Raw genomic sequence first — 23,081 nt, 5'->3', positions numbered from 1 at the left:
TTTAATGAGCTCAATTTCTAAAACATATTCTTTGAAATAATAGCTTAAAGAGTGTAACTAGATTGTTTGTAGAACTCAAAGAATACATGCTTGAGGCATTGGAGACCCCATTCTCCATGATGTGCTTATTTCACATTACATGCCTGTATCAGGACATCTCATGTACCCCATAAATATATACACCTACTGTGTACTCACAGAAGTTAAAAAAATAAAAAGAAGAAAAATAAGAAATTAAAATACTCTTTAAAATAAATTTCACTTTTTTGTTTGTTTGTTTGCTTTTTTTGAGACGGAGTTTCACTCTTTTTGCCCAGGCTGGAGGGCAATGGTGAGATCTCGGCTCACTGCAACCTCTGCCTCCTTGGTTCAAGTGATTCTCCTGCCTCAGACTTCCAAGTAGCTGGGATTACAGGCATGCACCACCATGCCCGACTAATTTTGTGTTTTTAGAAGAGACAGAATTTCTCCATTTTGATCAGGTTGGTCTCAAACTCCTGACCTCAGGTGATCCGCCCACCTTGGCCTCCCAAAGTGCCAGGATTGCAGGCGTGAGCCACCGCGCCCAGCCAAATTTCACTTTTTAAACAGTTATAGGTTCACAGAAAAATTGAAACACGAATACAGCAAGTTTCTATATAGCACACACCTAGTTTCTCCTATTAACATCTTACATTAGTATGATTTTTGTTGTTGTTATTGTTAAAACTGGTGAACCAGTATTCAAGTATTATTATGAACTAAAGTTCATGCTTTATTTAGGTTTCCCTAGTTTTTACCTAGTGTCTGTTCCAGAGTCTCATTTGGGGAATATTCAAAGAATATTACGTTTAATCATCACGTCTCCTTAGCCCCTCTGGGCTGACAGTTTCTCAGGCTTTCCTTCTTTTTATGGTCATAAAAAGAGTTTTGAGGAGAGCTGCTCAGATTTTGTAGAATGTCCCTCAGTTGGGATTTGTTTGATGTTTCTCTCATGGTTAGAGTGGGGTTGTGAGTTTTCGGGAGGAGGGACCCCAGAGGGTAAGTGCCATTCTGATCGCATCCTATCAGGTCTATAGTTCATAAAGACGATGAGCGTGACCTGTCACTGTTGATGTAGACTGTGATCACCTGGCTGAGGTATGCATGTCAGGTTTCTCCACTGTACGGTTACTTCGCCTCCCCCTCTACACACTGTGCTCTTGGGATGGAAGTCACTGTGCATGGCGCTCGCTCAGGAATGGGAAATTATACTCCATTGCTTTGAGGTTGGAATATTTACACAAACTATCGGGAATTCTAATGCATGGAAGATTTGTCTCTTCTGCATTTATTTGTTCAATCATTTATTTAAAGCATTATGGACTCATGGATAGTAATTTTATATTTTGAGATATAATCCAGTACTACTATATTTTGTTGCTCAAATTGTTCCATCTTTGGCCATTAACAGCTCTTTTAGGTGGCTCGCGTGTCCTTTTGACATACTCCATCATTGCGGCGGATTTTTTTGTTATTGCTTTGCTTTGTTTGAGTGCTTCCTTCTGTTCTGGCACTTATAAACTTACAGAGTCAGCCATTGCTCCAGAGTTTCCTAGGTCCTTTTATTGAGAATCGTGTTAGAAACTAATATCTGTGCCCCAGGTATGTTCTTTGCTATTGGGATGTCGTTGATTCTGGGCCCTCTCAGCTGAGAGAGCATGGGAATACACATGGGTATACTAACCTGTGTATATACCCTTATCTATAGATATTTCTGTATGCAGCCATCTTTATCTGCATCAAACTAAAAATGAGTTCATACTGGTATTTGCAACTCTAACCCGTGGTCACATGGATTATTCTAGCCTTCTCCTTTTGCTTATCTGTAAACTCCAACTCCCACAGTGAAAACCTAAGTCCCACCATCTGCAATCCATTTACTTAATCATTCAATTCCAGTATACAAGTATAACAGTATCAGAATTGTTAGCCCCTACCGCCATGGGAATCAACTTTTTCAACTGGAGTACAGTGCTGCGTAGAGTTTATTTTGCCTTTAGTTTCACAAGCTCCGCTCATTTCTAAAGTTATTTATGTCGGCACCATGTTCCCCTAACCCCTTCAGTAAGGTTGCTTTATACATATGTAATTCAGATGGATTCTTTTGTCACATTCCACATTCTACCCTGAGATCCCGTGCCCTCCTAAATGACATTTTAAAATTGGCATGCTTTTAAATTCGCTCTTTGTGCTGTAAATTTCTTTGGTATTTGACAAGTGCTTAATGTCTAGTATTCTGCATTGTAGTATCATACAGAGTAGTTTTAACTGCCCTAAAAAGTCTCCTATGCTTCACCTATTTGACCTTCCCCTTATTCCACTGTAACCTCTAGCAACCACTGATCTTTTTACCTTTTTATACTTTTGCTTTTACTAGACTGTTTTATAGTTGGAATCATATGTGGATTTTTCAGACTGGCTTCCCTAACTTAGTAATACACATTTACTATTCATTCTTTTTTTGGTGGCTTGATAGCTAACTTTTTAAAAGAATTATTTTTAATTTTTGTGGTTACATAGTAGGTATATAAATGTATGGGTACATGGGATGTTTTGATACAGGGATGCAATGCATAATAATCACATCATCGAAAATGGGGTATCCACCCTCTCAAGCATTTATTCTTTGTTTTACAAACAATCCAGTTACACTTTTTTAGTTATTTTAAAGTGTAAATTAATTATTGACCAGAGTCACCCTGTTGTGCTGTCATATACTAGGTCTTACTCATTGTTTCTTTTTTCTTGTACTGCTTAACCAGTTCACCTCTCCCACCCCCACCCTTCCCAGCCCCTGGTAACTGTCCTCTTCTGTATTTCTATGAGCTCAATTGTTTTGGTTTTTAGATCCCACAAATAAGTGAAATCAGGTAATGTCTGTCTTTTTGTGCTTGGCTTCTTTCACTTAGCAGAATGACCTCCAGTTCCATCCATGTTGTTGCAGATGACAGGATCTCATTTTTTTATGGCTGAATAGTACTCCATTGTGTATAAGTACCACATTTTCTTTATCCATTTGTCTGTCGATGGATGCTTAGGTTGCTTCCAAATCTTGGCCATTTTGAACAGTGCTACAACAAACATGAGAGTGCAGATATCTCTTCAATATACTGATTTCCTTTCTTTTGGGTGTATACCCAGCAGTGGGATTGCTGGATCACATGGTAATTCTGTTTTTAGTTTTTTGAGGAACTATCCAACTGTTCTGCATAGTGGTTGTGCTAATTTACATTCCCACCAACAGTGTGTGAGAGTTCCCTTTTCTCCACATTCTCTCGTTCATTTGTTACTGCCTGTCTTGTGGGTATAAGCCATTTCACATAAAATGCGGTGAGATTGTATCTCATTGTAGTTTTGATTTGCATTTCTTTGATGATCAGTGATGTCGAGCACCTTTCCATATCCCTGTTTGCCATTTGTATGTCCTCTTTTGAGAAATGTCTAAATCTTTTGCCAATTTTTTTAATTGGATTAGATTTTTTTCCTATAGAGTTGTTTGATCTCCTTATATATGCTGGTTATTAATCCCTTGTCAGATGGATAGTTTCTACATGTTTTCTCCCATTCTGTGGGTTATCTCTTCACTTTGTTGATTGTTTCCTTTGCTGTGTGGAAGCTTTTTAACTTACTGTGATCCTATTTGTCCATTTTTGCTTTGGTTGCCTGTCCTTGTAGGGTATTGCTCAGGAAATTTTTGCCCACACCAATGTCCTGGAGATTTTCCCAATGTTTTCTTGTAGTAGGTTCATAGTTTGAGGTCTTATATTTAAGTCTGTTCAATTTTGATTTGATTTTTGTATATGGCAGGAGATAGGATAGGGGCCTAGTTTCATTCTTCTGAATATAGATATTCAGTTTTTCTAGCACCATTTATTGAAGAAACTGTCATTTCCCCAGTGTATGTTCTTGACACCTTTGTCTAAAATGGGTTCACTGTAGGTGTGTGGATTTGTTTCTGAGTTCTCTATTCTGTTCCATTCATCTCTGTATCTGTTTTTATGCCAGTACCATGCTGTTTTGGTTATTGTAGCTCTGTAGTGTAATTTGAAGTCAGGTAATGTGATTCCTGGAGTTTTGTTCTTTTTGCTTAGGATAGCATTGGCTATTCTGGGTCTTTCACAGTTCCATATAAATTTTGTATTTTTCTATTTCTGTGAAGAATATTGTTGGTATTTTGAGAAGGATTACACTGAATCTGTAGATTACTTTGGGTAGTATGGCCATTTTAACAATATTGATTCTTTAAATCCATGAATAGTTTTTTGCATCCTCTTCAATTTCTTTTATCAGTGTTTTATAGTTTTTATTGTAGAGATCTTTCACATCTTTGGTTAACTTAATTCCTAGGTATTTAATTTTATTTGTGGCTATTGTAAATGGGATAACTTTTTAATTTCTTTTTCAGATTGTTTACTGTTGGCATATAGAAATGCTATTGATTTTTGTGTGTTGGTCTTGTATCTTGCAACTTTACTGAATTTATTGGTTCTGATAGTTGTTTGGTGTGGTTTTCCCAGTATAACATCATATCATCTGCAAACAGGAATAATTTGCTTTCTTCCTTTCCACTTTGGAAGCCCTTTATTTCTTTCATTTGTCTAATTACTCTAGCTAGAACTTTCAGTACTATGTTGAATAATGGTGGTGAAAGTGGATATCCTTGTTGTGCTCTGGATCTTAGATGAAAGGCTTTCAGTTTTTCCGTATTCAGCAGGATACTAGCTGTGGGTCTGTCGTATGTAGCTTTTGTTATGTTGAGGTATATTCCTTCTATACCAGTTTTTTAGGGTTTTATCATGAAGGGATGTTGAATTATATCAAATGCGTTCTCAGCATCAATTGAAATAATCATATGGTTTTTGTCCATCATTCTGTTGATATGATGTATCACATTGATTGATTTGTGTATGTTGAACCGTGCTTGTATCCCAGGGATAAATCCCACTTGGTCATGATCTTTCTGACATATTGTTGAATTCAGTTTGCTAGTATTTTGTTGAGGATTTTTGCATCAATATTCATGAGAGATACTGGCCAGTAGTTTTCTTTTTTTTGATTTTTTTTTTCTTTCTGATTTTGGTATCAGAGTAATACTGGCCTTGTAGAATGAGTTTGGAAGTATTTCTTCCTTCTCTATTTTTTAGCATACTTTGAGTAAGATTGGTATTAGTTCTTTAAATGTTTGGTAGAATTCAACAGTGAAGACATTGGGTCCCGGACTTTTCTTTACTGGGAGACATTTTATTATGGCTGTGATATCGCTACCTGTTATTGATCTGTTCAGGTTTTGGATTTCTTTGTGGTTCAATCTTAGTAGGTTGTATGTGTCTAGGAATTTGTCTATGTTCTCTAGATTTTCCACTTTATTGCATATAATTGCTCGTAGTAGCCACTGATGATCCTTTGAATTTGTGCAGTATGAGTTAAAAGGTCTCCATTTTCATCTCTGATTTTATTAATTTGGATCTTCTCTCTTTTTTTCTTAGTCTGGCTAAATGTTTGTCAATTTTGTTTAGGTTTTCAAAACAACAACTTTTTGATTCATTCATCTTTTGTATTTTCTTCTTTTCAATTTTATTTATTTCTGCTCTGATCTTTATTATTTTTTTCATCTACTAATTTTAGGTTTGGTTTGCTCTTGCTTTCTTGTTCTTTAAGATGCATTGTTAGGTTGTTTATTTGAAGTTTTTCTTCTTTTTTGGTATAGGCACTTAAAGCTATAAAATTCCCTCTTAGTACTGCTTTAGCTGTATCCCATAGGTTTTGGTATATTTTGTTTCCACTATCATTTGTTTGAAGAATTTTTTCAATTTCCTTCTTAATTCCTTCATTCAGTAGCATATTGTTTAATTTCCATGTATTTGTATAGTTTCTAAAATTCCTGTTATTGATTTCTAGTTTTATTCCATTGTGGTTAGAGAAGAAGATGCTTGATATTTCCATTTATTAATGTTTTAAGACTTGTTTTGTGAATTAAAATGTAGCCTGTCCTAGAGAATGATCCATGTGCTAAGGAAGAGAATGCTGCAGCCATTGGATTAAATGTTTTGTAAATATTAAGTCCATTTGGCCTGTAGTGCAGATGAAGTGCAATATTTCTTTGTTGATTTTCTGTCTGGAAGATCTGTCCAGTACTGAAAATGGAGTCTTCAAGTCGACAGCTCTTACTGTATTGGGGTCTGTCTCTTTAGCTCTAATAATATTTGCTTTATATATCTGGGTGATCCAGTGTTGGGTGCCTATATATATATTTAAAATTTTGTATCTTCTTGCTGAAGATATAAAGATAGCTCTGTAATGTAATTTGAACTCAGGTAATGTGATTCCTGCAGTTTTGTTCTTTTTGCTTAGGATAGCTTTGGCTATTCTGGATCTTTCACAGTTCCATATAAATTTTGTTTTTTTTTTCTATTTCTCTGAAGAATAGTGTTGGTATTTTGAGAGGGATTACATTGAATCTGTAGATTACTTTGGGTAGTATGGCCATTTTAACAATATTGATTCCTTAAACCCATGAACATGGAATATCTTTCCAGTTTTTGGCGTCCTCTTCAATTTCTTTCATCAGTATTTTACAGTTTTTACTGTAGAGATCTTTCACTTCTTTGGTTAACTTAATTCCTTGGTATTTAATTTTGTTTGTGGCTATTGTAAATGGGATAACTTTTTAATTTCTCGTTCAGATTGTTTGCTGTTGGCATATAGAAATACTATTGATTTTTGCGTATTTATCAGTATATAATGACCCTCTTTATCTTTTCTTACAGTTTTTGTCATGAAGTATATTTTGTCTGACATCAGTATAGCTACTGGTGCTCTTTTTTGGTATTCATTGGCAAGGAATATCTTTTTCCATCCTTTTTTTTTTTTCAGTCTGTTTGTCTTTAAAGGTGAAGTATGTTTCCTATAGGCAGCAGATCATTGGGTCTTGTTTTTTGGGGTTTTTTTTTGTTTTGTTTTGTTTGTTCGTTTGTTTTGAGACAGAGTCTCACTCTTTCTCCAGGCTGGAGTGCAGTGGCGCAATCTTGGCTCACTGTAACCTCTGACTCCCTGATTCAAGCAATTCTCCTGCCTCAGCCTCCTGAGTAGCTGGAGTTACAGGTACACACCACTGTGCCCAGCCGATTTTTGTATTTGTAGTAGAGATGGGGTTTCACCATGTTGGCCAAGATGGTCTTGATCACCTGTCCTCGTGATCTGCCTGCCTTGGCCTCCCAAAGTGCTGTGATTACAGGTGTGAGCCACCGCACCTGGCCTGGGTCTTGTTTTTTAATTCAGCCACTCTGTCTTTTGACTGAAGAGTTTAGTACATTCACATTCAGTGTTGTTATTTATAAGTAAAGACTTTCTCCTGCCATTTTGTTATTTGTTTTCTGGAAATTCTGTGCCCTTCTTTTCCTTCTTTCTTTCGTTCCTGTCTTCCCTTTAGTGAAGGTGATTTTTGTCTGGTTATGATTTAGTTTACTGTTTATTTTTTGTGTATTCATTATATATTTTTTGGCTTGAGTGATATAGTTTGGCTCTCTGTCCCCATCCAAATCTCATCTTGAATTGCATTCCCATAATTCCCACATATTGTGGGAGGGACCCAGTGGAAGATAATTTTTTTTTTTAATTATACTTTTAAGTTCTAGGGTACATGTGCACAGCATGCAGGTTAGTTACATATGTATACATGCGCCATGTTGGTGTGCTGCACACATTAACTCGTCATTTACATTAGGTATATCTCCTAATGCCATCCCTCCCCCCTCCCCCCACCCCATGACAGGCCCCGGTGTGTGATGTTCCCCTTCCTGTGTCCAGGTGTTCTCATTGTTCACTTCCCACCTATGAGTGAGAACATGCGGTGTTTGGTTTTCTGTCCTTGCGTTAGTTTGCTGAGAATGATGGTTTCCAGCTTCATCCGTGTCCCTACAAAGGACATGAACTCATTGTTTTTTATGGCTGCATAGTATTCCATGATGTATATGTGCCACATTTTCTTAATCCAGTCTCTTATTGATGGACATTTGGGTTGGTTCCAAGTCTTTGCTATTGTGAATGGTGCTGCAATAAACATACGTGTGCATGTGTCTCTATAGCAGCATGATTTATAATCCTTTGGGTATATATCCAGTAATGGGATTGCTGGGTCAAATGGTATTTTTAGTTCTAGATCCTTGAGGAATTGCCACACTGCCTTCCACAATGGTTGAACTAGTTTACAGTCCCACCAACAGTGTAAAAGTGTTCCATTTCTTCACATCCTCTCCAGCACTTGTTGTTTCCTGACTTTTTAATGATCGCCATTCTAACTGGCGTGAGATGGTATCTCATTGTGGTTTTGATTTGCATTTCTCTGATGGCCAGTAATGATGAGATTTTTTTCATGTGTCTTTTGGCTGCATAAATGTCTTCTTGTGAGAAGTATCTGTTCATATCCTTCGCCCACTTGTTGATGGGGTTGTGTTTTTCTTGTAAATTTGTTTGAGTTCTTTGTAGATTCTGGATATTAGCCCTTTGTCAGATGAGTAGATTGCAAAAATTTTCTCCCATTCTGTAGGTTGCCTGTTCACTCTGATGGTAGTTTCTTTTGCTGTGCAGAAGCTCCTTAGTTTAATTAGATCCCATTTGTCAATGTTGGCTTTTGTTGCCATTGCTTTTGGTGTTTTAGACATGAAGTCCTTGTCCATGCGTGTGTCCTGAATGGTATTGCCTAGGTTTTCTTCTAGGGTTTCTATGGTTTTAGGTCTAAAATTTATGTCTTTAATCCATCTTGAATTAATTTTTGTATAAGGCGTAAGGAAGGGATCCAGTTTCAGCTTTCTACTTATGGCTAGCCAATTTTCCCAGCACCATTTATTAAATAGGGAATCGTTTCCCCATTTCTTGTTTTTGTCAGGTTTGTCAAAGATCACATGGTTGTAGATGTGTGGAATTATTTCTGAGGGCTCTGTTCTGTTCCATTGGTCTATATCTCTGTTTTGGTATCAGTACCATGCTGTTTTGGTTACTTTAGCCTTGTAGTATAGTTTGAAGTCATAATTTGAATCATGGGGGCAGTTTCCCACATACTGTTCTCATGGTAGTGAATAAGTATCACAAGATCTGATGGTTTTATCAGGGGTTTCCACCTTTGCATCTTCCTCATTTTATCTTGCCACTGCCATGTGAGATGTGCCTTTCGCATGCCGCCGTGATTCTGAGGCCTCCACAGCTATGTGGAACTGTTGAGTCCAATTAAACCTCTTTTGTTCCCCAGTCTACCCAGTGTCTTTATCAGCAGCTTGAAATTGGTACAAGTAGAGTGGGATGTTGCTGAAAAGATACCTGAAAATGTTTAAGTGACTTTGGAACTGGGTAACAGGCAGAGGTTGGAACAGTTTGGAAGGCTCAGAAGAAGACAGGAAAATGTGGGAAAGTTTGCAACTTCCTAGAGAGTTGTTGAATGTCTTTGACCAAAAACCTGGTAAGTGATATGGACAATAAGGTCCAGGCTTAGGTGGTCTCAGATGGAGGTGAGGAACTTGTTGGGAACTGGAGCAAAGGTGGCACTTGTTATGTTTTAGCAAAGCAACTGGTGGCATTTTGGCCCTGCCTTAGAGATTTGTGGAGCTTTGAACTTGAGAGAGATGATTTAGGGTGTCTCTTGGGAGAAATTTCTAAGCAGCAAAGCGTTCAAGAGGTGACTTGGGTGCTGTTAAAAGCATTCAGTTTTAAAAGGGAAACAGAGCATAAAAGTTTGGAAAATTTGTGGCCTGACAGTGTGATAGACAAGAAAACCCATTTTCATTTTTTAGGAGAAATTCAAGCCAACTGCAGAAATTTGCATAAGTAACGAGGAGCTGAATGTTAATCCCCAAGACAGTGGGGAAGATGTCTCCGGGGTATGCCAGAGGTCTTCACAGTAGACCCTCCCGTCACAGGCCTGGAGGCCTAGGGGAAAATGGTTTTGTAGGCTGGGCCCAGGGTCCTGTTGCTGTGTGTAGCCTAGGGACTTGGTGCCCTGTGGCCCAGCTGCTCCAGCTGTGGCTGAAAGGGGCCAACATACAGCTTGGGCCATGGCTTCAGAGGGTGCAAGCCCCAAGCCTTGGCGTTTTCCATGTGGTGTTGAGCCTATGAGTGCACAGAAGTCAAGAACTGGAGTTTGGAACCTCCACCTGGATTTCAGAAAATGTGTGGAAATGCATGGATGCCCACGCAGGTTTGCTGCAGGGGCAGGGCTCTCATGGAGAACCTCTGCTAAGGCGTGTAGAAGGGAAATATGGGCTCACAGCCCCCACACAGAGTCCCTGTGGGAGCACCGCCTAGTGGAGCTGTGAAAAAAGGACCACCATCCTCCAGACCCCAGAATGGTAAATTCACTGACAGCTTGTGCTGGGCACCTGGAAAAGTTGCAGACACTCATTGCCAACATGTTAAAGCAGCCATGAGAGAGGCTGAACCCTGCAAAGCCACAGGGGTGGAGCTGCCCAAGACCGTGGGAACCCACCTTTTGAATCAGCATGACCTGGATATGAGACCTGGAGTCAAAGGAGATCATTTTGGAGCTTTAAAATTTGACTGCTCTGCTGGATTTTGGACTTGCATGGGCCATGTAACCCTTTTGTTTCGGCCAATTTCTCCTATTTGGAATAGCTGTATTTACCCAGTACCTGTACCCCCATTGTGTTTAGGAAGTAACTAGCTTGCTTTTGATTTTACAGGCTTATAGGCAGAAGGGACTTACCTTGTTTCAGATGAGACTTTGCAGTGCCAACTTTTGGGTTAATGCTGAAATGAGTTAAAACTGTGGGGGCCTGTTCAGAAGGCATGATTGGTTTTGAAATATGAGGACATGAGATTTGGAGGGGCTGAGGGTGGAATAATATGGTTTAGCTCTGTGTCCCCACTCAAATCTCATCTTGAATTGTACTCCCATAACTCCCATAATTGTGGGAGGGACCCAGTGGGAGATAATTTGAATCATGGGGGCAGTTTTCCCTATACTGTTCTCATCATAGTGAATAAGTCTCATGAGATCTGATGGTTTTATCCGGGGTTTCCACTTTTGCATCTTCCTCATTTTCTCTTGCCACTGCCATGTAAGAAGTGCCTTTCACCTCCCGCCATGATTCGGAGGCCTCCCCAGCCACGTGGAACTGTAAGTCCAATTAAACCCCTTTTTCTTCCCAGTCTACCTGATGTCTTTATCAGCAGCATGAAAACGGACTAATTCAATGAGGTTTGCAAATAATATCTTATATCTCATTATTTTAAGCTTATAACAGCACTATTTGCATAAAGAAAGTAACAAACTAATAAATATATAATTTTTTTTAGATAGGGTCTCACTCTGTTACCCAGTCTAGAGTGCAGTGGTGAGATCTTGGCTCATTGCAACTTCCACCTCCTGCTTCAAGCCATTCTCCCATGTCAGCCTCCCAAGTAGCTGGGATTACAGGGGCACGCCACCATGCCCAGCTAATTTTTGCATTTTTGGTAGAGACGGGGTTTCACCATGTTGGCCAGTCTGGTCATGAACTCCTGACCTCAAGTGAACCACCCACCTCGGCCTCCCAAAGTGCTGGGATTACAGGCGTGAGCCACCACACCTGGCCACTAATAAATATTTTATACCTTAACTTCATCCCCCTGCTCTTTAACTTGCGTTTCTATTTATATCTTATTGTACTATGTCTTGAAAAGTTGTTGTAGTTATTATTTTTGACCTGTTCATTGTTTAGTCTTTCTGTTTGATAAGAGTGGTTTACATCCCATAGTTACAGTGTTATAGTGTTCTGTTTTTTCTGTGAACTTACTATTGCCAGTGGGTTTTGTGCCTTCAGATGATTTCTTATTGCTCATTGACATCCTTTTCTTTCTGATTGAAGTGCTTCCTTTAGGCATTTCTTGTAGGAGAGAGCTGGTGTTGATAAAATTTCTCGGCTTTTGTTTGTATGGGGAAGTCTTTATTCCCCCTTCGTGTTTGAAGGGTATTTTCACCAGATGTACTGTACTAGGGTAAAAGGTTTTTTTTGTGTTTTGTTTTTTGTTTTGTTTTTTTCCTTTAGCACTTTAAATATGTCATGCCACTCTCTCCTGACCTGTAAAGTTTCCACTGAAAAGTTTGCTGCCAGATGTATTAAAGCTCCTACATTGTATATTGTTTCTTTTTTCTCGCTGCTTTTAGAATCTTTTCTTTATCCTCAAGCTTTGGGAGTTTGATTATTGAATGCCTTGAGTTAGCCTTATTTGGGTTAAATCTGCTTCGTCTTCTGTAACCTTCTTGTACTTGGATATTGATATCTTTCTCTAGGCTTGGGAAGTTCTCTGTTACTATCTCTTTGAATAAACTTTCCACTCCCATCTTTTTCCCTACTTCCTCTTTAAGGCCAATAACTCTTAGATTTGCCCTTTTGAGGCTATTTTCTAGATCCTGTAGACAGGCTTCACTGTTTTTTATTCCTTTTTCTTTTATCTCCTCTGACTGTATATTTTCAAGTAGGCTGTCTTCAAGCTCACTAATTCTTTCTTATGCTTGTTCAATTCTGCTATTCAGAGTCTGCTACATTCTTCAGTATGCCAGTTACATTTTTTAGCTATACAATTTCTGCTTGATTCTTTTTAATTATTTCAATCTCTTTGTTAAATTTATCTGATCGAAGTCTGGATTCCTTCTCTGTGTTATTTCTAATTTCTCTGAGTTTCCTCAAAACAGCTACTTTGAATTCTCTGCCTGAAAGGTCACGTATCTCCCTTGCTCCAGGATTAGTACCTGGTGCCTTATTTGGTGAGGTCACGTTTTCCTGGATGGTCTTGATTCTTGTAGATGTTTGTGTCTGGGAATTGAAGAGTTAGGTATTTATCTCTCCCCATAGCCGCCACAGATGGGAATGTGCTGAGTCTTACCTGAAGCCACCAAGTCTCAGAGTCTTACCCAAGGCCCTCGACGTGGTACCTGTATATTGCTGCTGGTTATTCAGGGCTCTTCAGTTAGCAGGTGATGAATCCTTCCAAGATGGGATCCTTCCTTTGAAGGCAGCAGGTTCCCTTCTGGCGCAGACTGGGCCTCATGACTCTGACCAGTGCCCCATCCTGCTGTGACTGAGCTGTTATCCAAAATGCAACACAAAGTCCTCCCCACTCTTCTCTCTCCTCTCCTCAAGTGGAAAGGGGGGATCTGTTTTGGAGACTTGAGGTGTGCAGTCTGGTGTTAGGAGAGTGGTGATACCAGCATTCCCGTAGCCACCCCAGCTGGTGTCTCAGTGGGTTGTGTGCCCGCTGAGTCTACTGGCTCTGGGCCCATTTAGGACTAGGATTGGCCTTGGAGGTCTAGTCCTTGTGGCCTAGACTGCCTTTCAACTTTATTTAGGGCCCCAGAGCACTTTATCCCATTGTGGCAAGACTTGCAGGAACTCAAGTTCTGACCACTGGGATATCAGTGATTCCGCCCTGGCTAGGGCTGGTCTAAATGCTCCCTCCGTGGGTAGACATCAGCTGAGTTTGGTATGGTTTTGCTTTCTGCTATAACAGGGCAACAGTGAGTTCAGTGCCTCACAGTTGCTACCCTCTCCCTTTCCACAGTGCACAAACATGCTTTCCATACCACACTACTGCTGCAGGGGGAGGGGAGGGGGGTGGCATTTGTGATTCAAGACTGTTTTTCTTACCTCTTTGGTGCTTCTTTCAGCAATATAAAGTTAAAACCAGGTCCTGTGAGTGCTCACCTGATTTTTTGTGCTTATGAAGGTAGTTTTTTTGTGTGTAGACAGTTGTTAACTTGATGTCCTTGCAGGGGGGAGGGGACAATCCATGGAGCCTTCTATTCTGCCATCTTGCTCCATTCCCTCATAACTCATTTTTTATTGCTGAATAATATTCTGTATTATGGATGTACCACAGTTTGTTTATCCCTTCACTTATTAAAGGACACAATGATTGTTTCCAATTTTTGGTGCTTTGAATAAAGCTGCAGTTTTTTTGTGTTTTGGTTTTGTTTTGTGACTATAAGATTTCACATCATTAGGGTGAATACCTAGGAATGGTGGTTGCTGGTTGGTATGGTAAGACTATGTTTAGCTTTTTAAGAAAAGACAAAACTGTCTTACAAAGTAGCTGTGCCATTTTATATGCCCACCAGCAGTGAATGAGCATTCCCGTCACTCGGCATCCTTTCCAGCTATTGATGTTATTGGGTTTTTGGATGTTAGCTAATCTAATGTGTGTGTAGTCGTATCTCCTGGCTTTAATTTCCTTGCTTTAGTTCCGTAATGAAAAATGATGGTGAATGTCATTTCAAAATGCTTGTCATTTGTATAACTTCTTTGTTGAGGTGTCTCTTCAGATATTTTGCCCATTTTAAAATTATTGAAATTATTTTGTTTATATTCTTTGTAATGTGCAATTTAACCATTTTTGATTTCACGGATCATGTTTTTAGTGTCATATCTAAAAACTCAGTGCAAACCCAAGTTCCCTAGGGTTTCTCCTGTACTATCCTCTAGGAGCTTTATAATTTTGCATTTTACATTTAGGTCTATGATTCATATTGAGTTAATTTTTGTTTGAAAAGTACAAGGTTTGTGTCTAGGTTCTTTTTTTCCCGCTTTCAAATGGACATCCATTTGTTCCAGTACCATTTGTTGAGAAAAACTATCCTCTCTCCATCGAATTGTCTTTATTTCTTTGCCAAAGATCACCTCAGTATATTGCTGTGGATCTATTTCTGGGTCGTCTATTATATACCATTGATGCATGTATCTCTTCTTTCAACAACACCACGCTGTCTTGATTACTTTAGCTTTATAGTAAGTCTTGGAATTGGGTAGTGTGAGTCCTCCAAGTGGATTCTTACTCATCAGTATTACCTAGGTCTTTTGCCTTCCCAAATAAAGTTTAGAATCAGTTTGCCAATATCTACAAAATAGCTTGCTGGGATTTGAATTGGGATTACATTGAGTCTATAGATCAAGTTGGGAAGAAATGACATGTTAAAAATACTGAGTCTTGGCCAAGTGTGGTGCCACACGCCCTATAATCCCAGCACTTTGGGAGCCTGAGGTGGGAGGATTGCTTGGGGTTGGGAATTTGAGACCAGCCTAGGCAACATAGTGAGACCCTGTCGCTGCGAAAAATAATAAAATAGCCAGGTGTGTTACCGCATGCCTGTAGTCCCAGCTACTTGGGAGGCTGAGGAGAGAATATAGTTTGAGCCTGGGAGGTTGAGGCTGCAGTGAGCTGTGATAGCAGCACTATACTCCAGCCTGGGTGACACAGCAAGATCTTGTCTCAAGAAAAAAAAAAATTGAGTCTTTCAGTTCATTAACACAGACTATTTCTCCATTTACTTAGATATTCTTTGTTTCATCAGAATTTTACAATATTTCACATATGGATTTTGTACATATTTTGTTACATTTATATCTAAGTATTTCCTGTTTTGGATGCTGTCATAAACAATATTTTTTAAAGTTTTAACATTTACATATAATAGTTGTACGTATTTTTGGAATACATGTGATACTTAGATACTTGCATACGGTGTGTAATGATCAAATCAGGGTAATTGAGATAACCATCACCTCAAACATTTGTCTTGTGTTTGTTTTGGGAACATTCTAATTCTTCTGTTCTAGCTACTTTGAAATATGCAATAAATTATTGTTAAGTATGATCTCTCTATTGTACTATTGAATACCAAAACTTAGTATTTTTTTTAAAAACGTCAAGTTCCAGTTGCTCATTGCTGGTATGTGCAAAAGTAACAGACTTTTGTCTGTTAACCTTGTATTCTGTGACCTTGCAGTGTTTGCTTATTAGTTCAGGAGTAGTTGTTTTTCTTTTTTTCTTTTTTCGTTAATCCAGTTCTTTCGTACTTTCTATGTAGACAGTCTTGTTGTCTGTGGACCAAAATCGTTTTATTTATTTCTTCCCAAACTTTATATGCTTTTATTTCCCTTAAAAAATGTTTCTGCAATAGCTAGGACTCTCAGTGTGATGTTGAAAAAGAGAGAGAACATCTTTTTCTTATTTCAGATCTTAAGGGCAAAGCATCCAGTTTCTCACCACTAAGTATGACATTATCTGTAAGTATTTTGTAGATGTTCTTTACCAAATTGAAGAAGTCCCTTTCGTTTCCCCCTTTTTTCAAGTTTGTGCTTTTTAGGAACTAAAGGATTTTTTTTAAATATGTACTTTAAGTTCTGGGATACACATGCATAACGTGCAGGTTTGTTACATAAGTATACACGTGCCGTGGTGGTTTGCTACACCCATCAACCTGTCATCTACATTAGGTATTTCTTCTAATGCTATTCCTCCCCTAGCCATCCACCCCCAGTCAAGCCCCAGTGGGTGATGTTCCTCTCCCTGTGTCCATGTGTTCTCGTTGTTCAACTCTCACTTACGAGTGAGAATATGCGGTGTTTGGTTTTCTCTTCATGTGTTCATTTGCTGAGAATGATGGTTTCCAGCTTCATCCATGTCTCTGCAAAGGACATGAACTCATCCTTTTTTATGGTTGCATAGTATTCCATGGTGTATATGTGCCACATTTTCTTAATCCAGTCTATCATTGTCGGGCATTGGGGTTGGTTCCAAGTCTTTGCTGTTGTAAATAGTGCTGCAGTAAACATACATGTGCATGTGTCTTCACAGTAGAATGATTTATAATCCTTTGGGTATATACTCAGTAATGGGATTGCTAGGTCAAATGGTATTTCTGGTTCTAGATCCTTGAGGAATCGCCACACTGTCTTCCACAATGGTTGAAGTAATTAACACTCCCACCAAAAGTGTAAAAGCTTCCTATTTCTCTACATCCTCTCCAGCAACTGTTGTTTCCTGACTTCTTAATGATCGCCATTCTAACTGGCGTGAGATGGTATCTCATTGTGATTTTGATTTGCATTTCTGTAATGACCAGTGATGATGAGCTTTTTTTCATGTATTTATTGGCTTCATACATTTCTTTTTTTTTCTTTTTTTTTTTTATTATACTTTAAGTTTTAGGGTACATGTGCACAACATGCAGGTTAGTTACATATGTATACATGTGCCATGTTGGTGTGCTGAACCCACTAACTCATCATTTAACATTAGGTATATCTCCTAATGCTATCCCACCCCCCTCCCCCCACCCCACGACAGGCCCCAGTGTGTGATGTTCCCCTTCCTGTGTCCATGTGTTCTCATTGTTTAGTTCCCACCTATGAGTGAGAACATGCGGTGTTTGGTTTTTTGTTCTTGCAATAGTTTGCTGAGAATGATAGTTTCCAGCTTCATCCATGTCCCTACAAAGAACATGAACTCATCATTTTTCATGGCTGCATAGTATTCCATGGTGTATATGTGCCACATTTTCTTAATCCATTCTATCATTGTGGGACATATGGGTTGGTTCCAAGTCTTTGCTGTTGTGAATGGTGCTGCAATAAACATACGTGTGCATGTGTCTTTATAGCAGCATGATTTATAATCCTTTGGGTATATGCCCAGTAATGGGATTGCTGGGTCGAATGGTATTTCTAGTTCTAGATCCCTGAGGAATTGCCACACATCTTCCACAATGGTCAAACTAGTTTACAGTCCCACCAACAGTGTAAAAGTGTTCCTATTTCTCCACATCCTCTCCAGCACCTGTTGTTTCCTGACTTTTTAATGATTGCCATTCTAACTGGTGTGAGGTGGTATCTCATTGTGGTTTTGATTTGCATTTCTCTGATGGCCAGTGATGATGAGCATTTTTTCATGTGTCTTTTGGCTGCATAAATGTCTTCTTTTGAGAAGTGTCTGTTGATATCCTTTGCCCACTTTTTGATGGGGTTGTTTGTTTTTTTCTTGTAAATTTGTTTGAATTCTTTGTAGATTCTGAATATTAGCCCTTTGTCAGATGAGTAGGTTGCAAAAATGTTCTCCCATTCTGTAGGTTGCCTGTTCACTCTGATGGTAGTTTCTTTTGCTGTGCAGAAGCTCTTTAGTTTAATTAGATCCCATTTGTCAATGTTGGCTTTTGTTGCCATTGCTTTTGGTGTTTTAGACATGAAGTCCTTGCCCATGCCTATGTCCTGAATGGTATTGCCTAGGTTTTCTTCTAGGGCTTTTATGGTTTTAGGTCTAACATTTAAGTCTTGAATCCATCTTGAATTAATTTTTGTATAAGGTGTAAGGAAGGGATCCAGTTGCAGCTTTCTACATATGGCTAGCCAGTTTTCCCAGCACCATTTATTAAATAGGGAATCGTTTCCTCATTTCTTGTTTTTGTCAGGTTTGTCAAAGATCAGATGGTTGTAGATGTGTGGCATTATTTCTGAGGGCTCTGTTCTGTTCCATTGGTCTATATCTCTGTTTTGGTATCAGTACCATGCTGTTTGGGTTACTGTAGCCTTGTAGTATATTTTGAAGTCAGCTAGCATGATGCCTCCAGCTTTGTTCTTTTGGCTTAGGATTGACTTGGCAATGCAGGCTCTTTTTTGGTTCCATATGAACTTTAAAGTAGTTTTTTCCAATTCTGTGAAGAAAGTCATTGGTAGCTTGATGGGGATGGCATTGAATCTATAAATTACCTTGGGCAGTATGGCCATTTTCATGATATTAATTCTTCCAACCCATGAGCATGGAATGTTCTTCCATTTGTTTGTATCCTCTTTTATTTCGTTGAGCAGTGGTTTGTAGTTCTCCTTGAAGAGGTCCTTCCCATCCCTTGTAAGTTGGATTCCTAGGTATTTTATTCTCTTTGAAGCAATTGTGAATGGGAGTTCACTCATGATTTGGCTCTCTGTTTGTCTGTTATTGGTGTATAAGAATGCTTGTGATTTTTGTACATTGATTTTGTATCCTGAGACTTTGCTGAAGTTGCTTAAGGGGATTTTGGGCTGAGACGATGGGGTTTTCTAGATACACAATCATGTCATCTGCAAACAGAGACAATTGGACGAGGAAGTCCCTTTCTACTGGATTTTGTGAGTTGCTTTTTCTACATCAATTGATATGATCATATGGTTTTTCTTCTTTTAGCCTATTGATATGGTTGATCACATTGATTTATTTCCAAATACTGAACGAGCTTCTTATACCTGATTGTGGCATATAATTCCCTTTATACATTGATGTGCTAATATTTTGCTGAAGTTTATTTTTCCGTCTGTGTTCATGAGATATCAGTCTACTATTTTGTGTTCTTGTAATGTCTTTATCTGGCTTTGGTATTAGGGCAACTCAAGCCTCATGGAGTGAATTAGGAAGTGTTCCTCTGAACCTGTTGTCTGGAATAGATTGTGGAGAACTGGTATTATTTATTCCAAAAATGTTTGTTATAATTCTTCAGGCTTGATGCTTTCTTTGTTAGATTATTAATTATGGATTCAATTTCTTTAGTAGAAATACCTTCAATTTCTTTTTTTATAGGCCTATTCAGATGAGATGATGTATTTCTCCTTGTGTATATTTTGGAAGTTTGTGTCTTTAAAGAAATTTCATCTAAGTTATCAAATACATGGGCAGAGCAGTTTTTTTAGTATTTCTTTATTATCCTTTTATTTATTTTTTTTTTTATTTAAATTATACTTTAAGTTCTAGGGTACACATGCACAACATGCAGGTTACATATGTATACATGTGCCATGTTGGTTTGCTGTACCCATTAACTCCTCATTTACATTAGATATTTCTCCTAATGCTATCCCTCCCCGTCCCCCCACCCCAGGACAGGCCCAGGTGTGTGATGTTCCCCGCCCTGTGTCCAAGTGTTCTCACTGTTCAGTTCCCACCTATGTGTGAGAACATGCAGTGTTTGGTTTTCTGTCCTTGCGATAGTTTGCTCAGAATGATAGTTTCCACCTTCATCCATGTCGCTACAAAGGACATGAACTCATCCTTTTTTATGACTGCGTAGTATTCCATGGTGTATATGTGCCACATTTTCTTAATCCAGTCTATCACTGATGGATATTTGGGTTGGTTCCAAGTGTGTGCTATTGTGAATAGTGCTGTAGTAAACATATGTGTGCATGTGTCCTTTATAGTAGCATGATTTATAAGATCAATAGTGATGCCCCCTCTTTCATTTCTGATATTGGTAATTTGTGTCTTCCTTCTCTCTCTCTCTCTTTCTTTTCTTTTTTTTTTTTTTTTTTTGATGGAGGTATTTGGAAAGTGTTTTCAAAATACACATTTGAGCCTCTTCCTATATCTGCTTCCGATGTAGGTTTGGGGGTGTTGGCTTGGCCTTGCTCTCTTTAGAACTTCCTGGAGGTCCTGATGTATCTGGTGTGAGGCCGGAGACTGGGAACCATTATGCATCTGGATCATTCTGTTTTTAGTTTGCAAACCTTTTCAGCAGGGCACTTTCAGGCCATTTGTGAATGTTAATATGTGAAACAGAAAAATGCAAAGCCATTGTAATTGATTTGCGAGAGGAAGAGAGAGACCTAAGGACATTGCCTGCTTGGTACTCACCCCTCTCATCTCAAGGCAGCCCCCGAGGAAGCACTGGGGGGTCCCAGAGCCCCATCTCTGGTTCTCATATTAAATAAGGTCATGCCCATGAATGTGTTTGAGGATGGTGCTTAGCACATAGTACGGGTTGGATAAAGGTTAGCCACTGGTCTTGCTCTTATTGATAATTTCCTATCATTCATAGGCATCCACCAGTGGAGAGGGCTACCTCTCAGGGTGGCCAATGGATTCTCTGTGGCCAAGGAATCTCAGCAGAAGCTGATGTGTGGGAGAAGAGAGTAGAGGACCGCTCAGGGCCTTCACAAAGAGCCCTCTAGGTCCTCTTCTGAATTTGGAGATGCAGGAATTCAACCTGTCTCTTCACCTTCTTCCTAGAACAGAGGGTGGCACCGGGGAGAAGGTGGTGTGTCCCAGCACATCCAAACCTTTCCACTGGAAATCCCAACGTCCTCTGATCACGTCCTTCTAGGATCGTGGCCCATTTCAGTTTCTTACATTGTTTATCTGGTTTTGGAAGGCTCTGCTCTGACCAACGGGGGATTGAACCTGCACAGTCCGGTGAAGAGGAAGCTGGAAGCAGAGAAGGACTACGTCTTTGACAAGAGGCTCAGGTACAGTGTCCGCCAGAATGAAAGCAACTGTCGGTTTCGAGACATCGTCGTGCGGAAGGAAGAAGGGTTCACACACATCCTGCTATCCAGTCAGACCTCGGATAACAATGCCCTGACACCTGAGGTAAGGGGTGGCGGCCAGAGGGAAGGGCAGGCTGGGCTATGGCTCCTTCTCACTCAGAATGGGACATTGGCTTTCTCCTTCCTTCCATCAGGGAGCTGAGGACGGTAACCAGCGTGCATAAAAACTTGACTGCAGAGCACAATTTGCTCATCATTTTTCATATATTATCCCATTTGATCTTTATGACCATGTAATGATACCCTCTCATCTTATGGATGAAGACCATGGGGAGAGGGACTCACTGAACTGATCGTGGACATAGTCTTAGCCAAGGGGCCGACCCAGAATCCAAACGTCACATCTTGGGCTTTTCCAGCTATAGTTTGTTGTCATCAGCATGCCATATTTCTTTGCTGCAGATATAATTCACTCAGTTAGTGTAGCTCACTCAGTTCATAATACATATATGTTACTACATATTATATATATAATTGAGACAGATTGATTTCATATACCATAAATTTCACCCTTTTAAAATGTACAATTCAGTGATTTTTAATATATTCACAAGGTTGTGCAAGCATCATCACTATTGAATTCCAGAACATCTTCATCACCCCAAGGAGAAAGCTCACCCACATGAAATAGTAACTTCCATTCTCCTTTCCCCCACGCCCTGGACACCACTCATCTACTTTCTGTCTCTATAGATTTGCCTATTCCGGACAGTTTGTATCAATGGAAACGTGCAGTATGTAGCCTTTTGTGTCTGGCTCCTTTCACTTAACATGTTTTCATGTTTCATCCATCTTGTAGTGTGTATCTATACTTCGTTTCTTTTTATGGCTAAATAATATTCCATCGTATGAATAGACTATATTTTCTCTGTCGGCTTTTCTATTTGTTGGACATTTGGGTTGTTTCTCCTTTTGACTTTTATGGATAATATTTCTACAAATGTTATTTACAGGTTTTCATGTGTACGTATATTTTCAGGTTTCTTGGATATATTTCTAATTTCTAATATGATTTTCTCGAATCTATCCCATTTCTTAGAATTGCTGGGTCATATTGCTAACTGTGTTTTTCGAGGAACTGCAAAAACTGTTTTCCACAGTGGCTCCCCCATTTTATGTTCTGACCAGCAGTATGTGAGGGTTCTAGTTTCTCCGTATCCTCAATAACACTTGCTATGTCTGTCTTTTTTATTATAGCAATACTACTGCATGTGAGGTGGTGTTTCATTGTGGCTTTTGTTTGCATTTCCCTGATGACTAGTCATGTTGGGCATCTTTCATGAGTGCATTGGTCATTTATCTCTTCTTTCTATTCACATCCTTTGCCTATTTTTAAAATTAGGTCACTTTTCTTTCTATGGTTGACTTTTAAGCATTCTTTATATACTCTAGATAGTAAGCCCTTATCAGATATATGACTTGAAAATATGTTCTCCTATTCTGAGAGTTGATGTTTTACTTTTTTGATAGTGCCCTTTGACAAACAAATTTTTAATTTTTGATGAAGTCTATTTTACTGCTTTTTCTACGTTACTTTTTAAGTATTAATCATGCTTATGTCTTAGGTGAATAAAATAGGGAAACAATGAATACTTAACACAGTGAGATTGACAGCATCATTCAAAATACAGGGTACATGGCGGGAGAAGGGAACAGATTCTTGACGGCACAAAGCTGGGAAGATGCTCCACGAAGCCGCCTTTACCTACAAGATGCCTGGGGTAGGGCAGTAGAGTGGTAAATGGTGAAAACAGTGATGACAGCCCGTGAACAGGGGTTCCTTGTTCCTTGTATTTGCTATTTATCTCGTGTCATCTCATCACCTCCTTTCTGATGTAGGATTGTTATGATCCACATTGTATAGATGAGAAAATTTAGGCTTAAATAACCCAACTGGGCTAGGGTCTCACAGCTTAACCAAGTAGGTGCCAGGAGGACAGGGGTTCTGTT

The 23,081-nt window shown here is 39.1% G+C and overlaps 1 protein-coding gene across 8 annotated transcripts in view; it reads left to right on the top strand.

Moving 5' to 3' along the window:
- CDYL2 (chromodomain Y like 2) overlaps positions 1 to 23,081 on the top strand; it is a 216,640-nt gene that overhangs the window by 154,249 nt on the left and 39,310 nt on the right. For all 8 annotated transcript variants that reach the window (XM_055299666.2, XM_055299669.2, XM_055299670.2 and 5 more), the window contains one exon: positions 20,957 to 21,174. In XM_055299666.2, the coding sequence (XP_055155641.1) occupies positions 20,957 to 21,174 (218 nt within the window). The remainder of the gene's footprint in view (positions 1 to 20,956; positions 21,175 to 23,081) is intronic.

Source organism: Symphalangus syndactylus, chromosome 11 (genome assembly GCF_028878055.3).
Source record: "Symphalangus syndactylus isolate Jambi chromosome 11, NHGRI_mSymSyn1-v2.1_pri, whole genome shotgun sequence".
NCBI lineage: Eukaryota > Metazoa > Chordata > Mammalia > Primates > Hylobatidae > Symphalangus > Symphalangus syndactylus.
This window is presented reverse-complemented; position numbering and strand designations above follow the sequence as displayed.